The sequence below is a fragment of the Malaclemys terrapin genome, chromosome 12, assembly GCF_027887155.1.
Source record: "Malaclemys terrapin pileata isolate rMalTer1 chromosome 12, rMalTer1.hap1, whole genome shotgun sequence".
Lineage (NCBI taxonomy): Eukaryota > Metazoa > Chordata > Testudines > Emydidae > Malaclemys > Malaclemys terrapin.
In genome coordinates this window covers 42249533-42259810 of record NC_071516.1, presented here as the reverse complement: position 1 = coordinate 42259810, position 10278 = coordinate 42249533, and the positions used below count along the sequence as shown (strand labels likewise).

The 10278-nt window shown below is 46.7% G+C and overlaps 1 protein-coding gene across 1 annotated transcript; it reads right to left on the bottom strand.

The window, feature by feature from the left end:
- Positions 1 to 5032: 5032 nt before the first annotated feature.
- LOC128845924 (uncharacterized) lies at positions 5033 to 10024 on the bottom strand. The gene is made up of 2 exons (XM_054045015.1): positions 6657 to 10024; positions 5033 to 5606 (listed from the first exon to the last, which is right to left on the bottom strand). Exons 1-2 carry the CDS (start codon positions 7192 to 7194, stop codon positions 5191 to 5193), a joined length of 954 nt encoding a protein of 317 aa, XP_053900990.1. The 5' UTR covers positions 7195 to 10024; the 3' UTR covers positions 5033 to 5190.
- Between the last annotated feature and the right edge of the window lie 254 nt (positions 10025 to 10278).

Sequence of the window (10278 nt, the reverse complement as noted above, 5' to 3'; positions counted from 1 at the left end):
AAGCAGAACCCAGAATTTCTGAAGTGGAAGAGGATTTCAAAGAGCTGTAATATAACATTTGGGGGCCCGGGTGCAGTGAGGATCGTAAAGTTTCACCTGATCTGGCTGCCCCATCTGGGTATCAAGTGTGTATTTTTGGACTAAAAGAACAGGAGTACTTGTGGCACCTTAGAGACTAACAAATTTATTAGAGCATAAGCTTTTGTGGACTACAGCCCACTTCTTCGGATGCATATAGAGTGAAACATATATTGAGGAGATATATACACACACATACAGAGAGCATAAACAGGTGGGAGTTGTCTTACCAACTCTGAGAGGCCAATTAAATAGGAGAAAAAAAACTTTTGAAGTGATAATCAAGATAGCCCAGTACAGACAGTTTGATAAGAAGTGTGAGAATACTTACAAGGGGAGATAGATTCAATGTTTGTAATGGCTCAGCCATTCCCAGTCCTTATCCAATCCTGAGTTGATTGTGTCTAGTTTGCATATCAATTCCAGCTCAGCAGTCTCTCGTTGGAGTCTGTAGGAATCATAATACTCAAAAACCAGTGGGAGAACACTTTAACCTGTCTGGTCATTCAATGACAGACCTGCGGGTGACTATCTTACAACAGAAAAACTTCAAAAACAGACTCCAACCAGAGACTGCTGAGCTGGAATTGATATGCAAACTAGACACAATCAACTCAGGATTGGATAAGGACTGGGAATGGCTGAGCCATTACAAACATTGAATCTATCTCCCCTTGTAAGTATTCTCACACTTCTTATCAAACTGTCTGTACTGGGCTAGCTTGATTATCACTTCAAAAAATTTTTTCTCTTACTTAATTGGCCTCTCAGAGTTGGTAAGACAACTCCCACCTGTTTATGCTCTCTGTAGGTGTGTATATATATATATCTCCTCAATATATGTTTCACTCTATATGCATCCGAAGAAGTGGGCTGTAGTCCACGAAAGCTTATGCTCTAATAAATTTGTTAGTCTCTAAGCTGCCACAAGTACTCTTGTTCTTTTTGCGGATACAGACTAACACGGCTGTTACTCTGAAACCTATTTTTGGACTATTTCAACAGAGTCTCCTTTTTGACTGTATGGTACTGATGTGTATTTCTCGCTCCACTATCTTTTCTGATTTTTTTATAACCATATGAAAAGAAAAAATACATACTCAATGCTTACAAGAGAATATTGGCATTGCCTTGCTCCAGGACAGACAGCTGATAGTACTTGAAGCTTGTAAATTGAACAGAGATTGGGAAGGCCTCTCTGTTTTTAGCTCTTTTAATTCTAAAGCAAGGGGAGTTTCTATACTAATGGATTAAAAAATAGAATGTTAATATTCTGAGCATAGTGTCCTCAAGGCTGAAATTGGCAATTCTATATCATCTTTGCCAACCTCTGTGTGACAAACCAGGATGATTCCAATTTTTTTCATAATTGTTTTGCGTATAAATGACCATAGGCCACCATCCAAATATTCTAGCTGGAGAATTTAATGAAACTCTTGACCTGGGCCTTGAGAAATCTTCTCCATCTCTATATAAAAATGTGAATGCTCGCCAGGCACTTCATACATACCTGGTTGATTTGGGTTTACAGATGTTTGAAGACTGGGTAATCCAACATAGTAATCCACTAGGGGTTTTTTTTCCCCTGCAGCTCACTCAATTCAGTCAAGATTGGACTATTTCTTATAATCAAAAGACTTGATCAATTCTGGCACTGATTGTATCATTATTAATTAATTATTAATTATTATTAATATCTTAATTATTATTAATAATTATTATTCTATCTGACCATTCTTCTATATGTATGTCTTGTACATGCCCCCAACTAAAATGTGGAGGTTAAATACCTCTCTGCTGTTTGACATATCATTTATTAACTCTCTCCAGCAGGAGTTAGAATGTCTTCCCGCCTCAACTTCATCAGCCGCCCCACTTCGGGGAATCTTTCAAACCCTCATTAGAGGCCTCGTAACTGCTGACCACTGTTGGAAATATAAGTCCTTTGGTGCTACATTAGCTCGTATGGTTTGAAAATGCCGCTACTTCAAGAATTCCTGGTCGGAGGTGGGACAAGGGACCAATTTGATATTGGATGCTAAGCCTTCCCCCTTAAGTTTCATTCTTGGACATGTTCCCGATACATGGAGATTACCTGGTAACAAGGCAGTGTGGTTCCACAGTGAAGCTTTGGTTGCTAAAAAATTAATCCTGCAAAACTGGAAAAGTTTCTCCCCACCAAGTACTGCTGCCTGGCTCAGTGAGTTGGCTGCCCTCGCAGCTAGCGAACGAGTGGTCTTCTGCAGAAAAGGAATGGCTGGAAAATTCAAAGCAGTTTGGGCTGATTTTTTAAAGGTCTGTGATTAACATACACCCTGAAGATAAATATGTTCCTTCCCCTCCCTTTATCCTAACCCTCTTGATTTACATTATGTGTTATGATGAATCTGATATTTTTGAATATTTCTTATATTGGGAAAAGTTAGTAAAAATGATAAATAAAAAGAAGGAAATTTTGAAATGAACAATTGATAGTTTTTGTTCTGAAAATGTCAGACTAGCTCATTCTGACATTCTTGAAATGTTTTTCTAGTTTTCTTACATGAAATGGATATGATGTTTTAAAAACGGTTTAATGAAAATGGCATTTTCTGATGGAAAGCATTAGTTTTCCACCCAGCTGTAGTGTTAGGCCATGTAGAGACAAATGATGAAAAGACAGTCTGTGCCGTGAAATGCTCACTAAGTAAGACAAGAGAACAGGTGGATACAACAGACAGACTGAGGGAGGACAAGGTAAAATGAGACAGGACTGTTCAGCATGAAAAGAAGTGACGACAGCACATCATCTGTCTCATTAGTGACCTCAGGGTGGGATCTTGCCATGGGCTGAGCAGTGATAACTCTGAGGACATCAGCATTGTGCCAGATGAGACATTTAGAAAGCCCTCCTAAAGTCCTTTCTTACATCCTGCAAACACCTCCTTGTGCAGGTAGCCTGGGATTGCCAAAAAAAAGCTTAAAGGAGTTAGGCACCCATCTTCCTCTGAAAGTCAATAGTACTTGGCCTCTAAATCCCTTAGGCTCTTTTGAATATCTTAGATGCAGCTGTTAGTTGTCCCACTGAAGCCAGTGAGCATGCTCACATGAATCAAGGATAGTAGGACTCGAAGATTCATAGGGTATGTCTACACTACGGGATTAATCCGAATTTATATAATTCGAATTTTGGAAATAGATTGTATAAAGTCGAATGTATGCGGCCACACTAAGCACATTAATTCGGCGGTGTGCGTCCATGTACCGGGGCTAGCGTCGATTTCCGTAGCGTTGCACTGTGGGTAGTTATCCCTTAGCTATCCCATAGTTCCCACAGTCTCCCCTGCCCATTGGAATTCAGGGTTGAGATTCCAGTGCCTGATGGGGCAAAAAAACATTGTCGCAGGTGGTTCTGGGTACAGCCTCACCCCTCCCTCCATGAAAGCAACGGCAGACAACCATTTCGCGCCTTTTTTCCTGGGTGAACACTGCAGACTCCATACCATGGCAAGCATGGAGCCCGCTCAGCTCAAGACAGCAGTAATGAACATTGTAAAAACCTCGCGCATTATCGTGCAGTTTATGCTGAACCAGATCCTGCAAAACCAGGCGGCGAAGAGTAGGATACGGCAGCGCGGCGACGAGAGTGATGAGGACATGGACATGGACACAGAATTCTCTCAAACCACGTGCCCCGGTGCTTTGGAGATCATGTTGTTAATGGGGCAGGTTCTATCCGTGGAACGCAGATTCTGGGCCTGGGAAACAAGCACAGACTGGTGGGACCGCATAGTGTTGCAGGTGTGGGACGATTCTCAGTGGCTGCGAAACTTTCGCATGCGTAAGGGCACTTTCATGGAACTTTGTCACTTGCTTTCCCTTGCCCTGAAGCACCAGAATACCAGGATGAGAGCAGCCCTCACAGTTGAGAAGTGAGTGGTGATAGCCCTGTGGAAGCTTGCAATGCCAGACAGCTACCGTCAGTCGGGAATCAATTTGGAGTGAGCAAATCTACTGTGGGTGCTGCTGTGATGCAAGTAGCCAAAGCAATCACTGAGCTGCTGCTACGAAAGGTAGTGACTCTGGGAAATGTGCAGGTCATAGTGGATGGCTTTGCTGCAATGGGATTCCCTAACGGTGGTGGGGCGATAGATAGAACCCATATCCCTATCTTGGCACTGGAACACCAGGGTACCCAGTACATAAACTGCAAGGGGTACTTTTCAGTGGTGCTGCAAGCACTTGTGGATCACAAGGAACATTTCACCAGCATCAATGTGGGCTGGCCGGGAAGGGTTCATGACGCTCGTGTCTTCAGGAACACTAATCTGTTTAAACGGCTGCAGCAAGGGACTTACTTCCCGGACCAGAAAATAACCGTTGGGGATGTTGAAATGCCAATAGTTATTCTTGGGGACCCAGCCTACCCCTTAATGCCATGGCTCATGAAGCCATACACAGGCAGCCTGGACAGGAGTCGGGAGCTGTTCAACTTCAGGCTGAGCAAGTGCAGAATGGTGGTAGAATGTGCATTTGACCGTTTAAAAGGTCGCTGGAGATCATTACTGACTCGCTCAGACCTCAGCCAAACCAATATCCCCATTGTTATTGCTGCTTGCTGTGTGCTCCACAATCTCTGTGAAAGTAAGGGGAAGACCTTTATGGCGGGGTGGGAGGCTGAGGCAAATCGCCTGGCTGCTGATTACGCACAGCCAGACACCAGGGCGATTAGATGAGCACACCAGGAAGCGCTGCGCATCAGAGAAACTTTGAAAACCAGTTTCATGACTGGCCAGGCTACAGTGTGAAATTTCTGTTTGTTTCTCCTTCATGAAAACCCGCCCCCTTTATTGACTCATTCTCTGTAAGGAACCCACCCTCCCCCTTCCCCCAGCTTGCTTTCAAAGGAAATAAAGTCACTATAATTTAAAAATCATTTATTCTTTATTAATTGATTATAAAAAGAGGGAGAGAACCTGGGTGGGGTTTGGGAGAAGGATCGGCGGGAAGGAAAAGGCCACTAAAAAAAGGTTAAAAAAATTACAGCCTTTTGCTTGGGCTGTCCACTGGGGTGGAATGGGAGGGTGTATGGAGCCTTCCCCCGCCGCGTTCTTACATGTCTGGGTGAGGAGGCTATGGAACATGGTGAGGGGGGAAGGGAGTTATACAGGGCTGTAGCGGCACTCTGTTATCCTGCTGCCGTTCCTGAAGCTCCACCAGACGCTGGAGCATATCTGTTTGCTCACGCAGCAGCCCCAGCGTTGCATCCTGCCTCCTCTGATTTTCCTGCCACCACCTCTCATCTCGAGCGTCTGTCCTCTCCTCACGTTGGTCCCTCATGTCCTCACATTGGTCCCTCCTGTCCTCACGTTCACTGGCTTCTTTCCTATACTTTGAAACCGTGTCCTTCCACTCATTCAGATGAGCTCTTTCACTGCGGGTGGATTCCATGATTTCCGTGAACATCTCATCTCGTGTCTTCTTTTTCCGACGCCTTATCTGAGATAGCCTTCGGGACGGAGGAGGGAGGCTTGAAAAATTTGCAGCTGCTGGAGGGAGGGAAAAAAGGAGAGAATTTTTTAAAAAGATACATTTTGCAGAACAATGCTTATACTCTTTCACGGTGACCAACACTATTCACATTACATAGCACATGTGATTTCTGTGCAAGGTCGCATTTTGCTTCTTAATATTGAGTGCCTGTGGCTTTGCTGCTAGAGATCACAGACGCAGGTCTGGGCAACAGAATTCGGCTTGCATGCGGCCATGGTAAGCCATTGTCTTTCGGCTTCTGCGCTCTCCTTTCCCACATACCAAGCAAAGCCCGTTGAGTGCTGCAGTTTTCCTGTTAACCTTCAGCAGCAGAAAACAAACTAACCCCTCCCCCCATCCAATTCTCTGGTTGATCGCTTTATCCCTCCCCCCACCGCGTGGCTGGTATCAGGGAAGATCCCTGCAGGAACCAAACTAACACCCCCAACCCCACCATGAATTCTCTGGGATGATCGCTTTACCCCTCCCCCCACCGCGTGGCTGGTATCAGGGAAGATCCCTGCTAGCCAAACGCGGAAAGCTCAGGGCCAATTCCCCGCCCCCTGCGCTTGGCTAACTGCAGGGAAGGATTTCTTTTCAGCCACAGGCAAACAGCCCAGTAGGAAGGGCCATCTCTGTCCCCTTAATTAAGTTCCTGTATTTCAACCAGGTTACCATGAGCGATATCACTCTCCTGAGGTTTACACAGCGAGATAAAGAATGGATGTTGCTTGAATGCCAGCAAACACCGGGACCATACGCTGCCAGACTTTGTCATGCAATGATAACAGATTACTTGCTGCAAGCATGGCGTGGTCAAGTGTCCTACCGTGAAGGACGGAATAAAGCTGCACTGCCCAGAAACCTTGTGGCAAGGCTTTTGGAGTACCTCCAGGAGAGCTTCATGGAGATGTCCCTGGAGGATTTCTGCTCCATCCCCAGACACGTTAACAGACTTTTCCAGTAGCTGTACTGGCCACGAATGCATCCCAAGTCCTCAGGGCAAAGTAATCATTAAAAAACGCTTGCTTTTAAAACAAGTTTTATATTTTAAAAGGTAAACTCACCTGAGGTCCCTTCCATGGGGTCATGGTCTTGGATACTGGCTTGGGAGGGTTGGGAGGGTACTTCAGTCAGGCTGAGAAAAAGATCCTGGCTGTTGGGGAGAATGGAGTGCTGTGTGCTCTCCGCAAGCTCATCCTCCTCCTCCTCTTCCCCATCCACAGAATCCTCAGGTGTAGCTGATGAGATTACCCCCGCCTCGGAATCCACGGCCAGAGGTGGGGTAGTGGTTGTGGCCCCCCCTAGAACTGCATTCAGCTCAGCGTAGAAGCGGCATGTCCGCAGCGCTGACCCTGAGTGACCGTTTGCCTCCTTTGTTTTTTGATAGGTTTGTCTGAGCTCCTTGACTTTCACACGGCACTGATCTGAGTCCCTATTGTGGCCTCTCTCCATCATGCCCTTGGAGATTTTTTCAAAAGTTTTGGCATTTCGTCTTTTCAAACGAAGTTCTGCTAGCACTGAATCCTCTCCCCATATAGTGATCAGATCCAGTACCTCCCGTACGGTCCACGCTGGTGCTCTTTTTTGATTATTGGCCTGCATGTTTACCTATGCTGATGAGCTATCTGCAGTCACCTGTGCTCTCCACGCTGGGCAAACAGGAAATAAAATTCAAATGTTCGCGGGGCTTTTCCTGTCTACCTGTCCAGTCCATCCGAGTTCAGACTGCTGTCCAGAGCGGTCACAATGGTGCACTGTGGGATTGCTACCAGAGGCCAATACCATTGAATTGTGGCCACACAAACCCTAATTCGAAATGACAATATTGATTTTGGCGCTACTCCGCTCGTCAGGGTGGAGTACAGAAATCAATTTTAAGAGCCCTTTATTTCGAAATAAATGGCTTCATTGTGTGGACGGGTGCAGGGTTAATTCGATTTAACGCTGCTAAATCCAAATTAGTCATAGTGTAGACCAGGCCATAGATTTCAAGGCCAGGAGGGACCATCAGACCATTTAGTCTGATCTGCAGAACACTATCCAGAGAGCTCCACCCACTGACTTCTGCAGCCAGTCCTATCATTTGGGTTTCACCTATAGCGTATCATTTAGCAAGTCACTATACAAGATGTCAAGGAATGGAGAATCTACCACATTGCTCGGGGAATCTGTGGGTGAGGCCCTTAGTCCTTTAAAAGCCCACTGAGGTTGCTGTGTAACCAAAGTTGGGTTAACAGAAGCTCCATGGATGTGGGGCCTGGGTTCAGAGGGGTTTCATTGACCCAGCTATCTGGGATCCAATGATCTATGGAGGGTGCCTACGGGGTCTGCTAAGGGTTTGGGGGGAACCACACACAGGGAATAGAAGCAGAAAGTGATGTGAAGAATGGGATTTAGTTTGAATTAGCCCATATCTGTCTTTCTCCACCAGCATCACCATTATTCTTTTTTTCTCCATGTGCTGCACCTTTACGTTTCAAGGAATCCGTCATTTTGTGAGTGGCAGCTGCAATTTTCTCTCCGGTTCTGAGACATATACCCTGTGCTTGCCTCTCCTAGACATTCTGGGTGGCACTTTCCAAACCTGGTAAAGGATTTTGGCATCGTCTCCTAGGCAGTATTAACATTTCTTCCCAAGAGCACATCAGAGACTGGGATTTTCAAAAGGTGCAAGGGATTTAGGTGCCCAACTCCCATAGAAATTCAATTAACCCTCCTTAGTGGTTGGGGCACTAGCCTAGGGGAAAGCTAGGTTCAAGACCCTGCTCCACCAAAGACTTCCTATGTATTGGGCAAGTCACTTAGGCCCAGACCCACAAAAGGATTTAGACACCTACCTGCCATGTCAGGCCCCTAAGCCTGACCTTTAGAAGCCACTGAGATCTCAGAACCCCTGATCAGCTGCCAACTAACTCTGGAGGCACCTAAAAGCCACTAGACACCAAAATTTTCCCCACTAATGTCCCCAAAGCGCCTAAGTTTCAGCCACGGGGCTTGTGACTTGCTACCTGAGTCCCAGTGACTGGCGCCCATCTCACAGCAAAGCCACAGCAGGATACCCTAGCTCGGCATTGTCCTGTCTTCCTTGCCTGGGTGGCATAATCAGAGCATGCCCAAGGCCACACAAAACAGCTGGGGAGGGAAAGGGAATTAAACTGGGGTCTCCCATGTCACACGTCACAGGGAAGCACCCTAGCCATTGGGATAGGGGTGCGCTTCCCTCTTCATTCCGCCCCACCTCCCAGAATTCCTTGCAAAATGGCTTTGGTGCCTAACTCCAGGAGAGGGGTCACAGCTGAGAACAACAAGCAGAGGGAAGTGCCTCCCTCTGGCCCAGCCCCTGAGAGGGGAGGGACTTAGGCCCCACCTTCCTTCTCGGCATCTCCCATTGGCTCGCTTAGGTGGCTCCCTGCTTAGTGTGCTTCCTTTGTGGATCCCATTCTTAGGTGTCGAAACTCTCACTATACTCTTACTGGGGCTGCAGATGCCACTGGGTGATGAGGTATCTAAAACACTCACCATTGCCCAAGTCCCTTGGTGGATCTGTGCCTGAGTCTCTCTGTGCCTCAGTTTCCCATTGGTGCAATGGGAATAATACCTCTCTGTGGCATTATGAGCATAAACACTGCACACTGGGAGACGTTCCGATGCTACAGTAATGTGGCCCATAAAAGTACTTTAGAGTGCTACATTAGTAACATTGAAAATTTTATCCTTAATGCACGGTTTTGAATGGCATTTCCAAGGGATTTCTAAAAAGAATACACATATATCAATTGTTACATGTAACAGAAAGAATTCTCCACAGCACCACCAGCAGATTTTGAACCCACAACTGCCTAATCCACTTCAGAGCCCTCTACCACTTGAACTAGTAGAGGAAGTTAGCATTTTACTGGTAGCTGTTAAACTCCAGTACTTCACTTGCTACCTATAGTAGTAGCTTATTATACCCATTGGCCCAGTGCCTACAGAGAAATGGGTTTGATATGCAGGAATTGCCTAATTTTACAGACAGCATATGCACACACATAGATTTGGCAGGGTCCATCTGAGAGGCAGGACTGTTGAACAAGACTGGAGGCTCCCTTACTAAAGATCTGTTTTCTTTCCCAGCTCTGTCCAACGTGACTTTGTGAAACCTCTCAGCTGTGCAAGGTCTATGAAAGGGCTTACTATTGACAGAAGTCAGCGGAGACTTGGCTGCATGCGAAGTGCAACTGGGAATGTTGAGTGACAAGTTTTGGACATGTTCTTCTGGTGTGCAAATGGTGATGCTCTGTGGCTGATAACTCACCCAAACCTGGATGGATTTTGACTGGGACCATGGGCAGCGGGTATAAGAGGCCAGGAGAGGCTAAGCCTCCCCAAACAGCCGGCCCACCACCTTTGAAGTGTCCCACTGCTGAAAGGGTGCCCTGACTGTGGCCCCGCCCACGCACCGCCCCAAGGCCCTGCTCCTGTTCATTCTCCTTCCCCATGAGATACCACCTTCCCTCTGCCTCTTCCCATCCCCGCTCCACCCAGAGGGAGCCTGGGGGTGGGGGAGAAGAGGCACGCATGAGCAGTCTGCAGCTGGCAGGTGGGTGGGCGGGTGTTGCCGGGGAGGGAGCAAAGAGGTGTGCATGCGGTAGGTGTGGGGGACTTCGGGGGAATAGGTGGGTGGGGGGACTGAGCGGGGCTGGG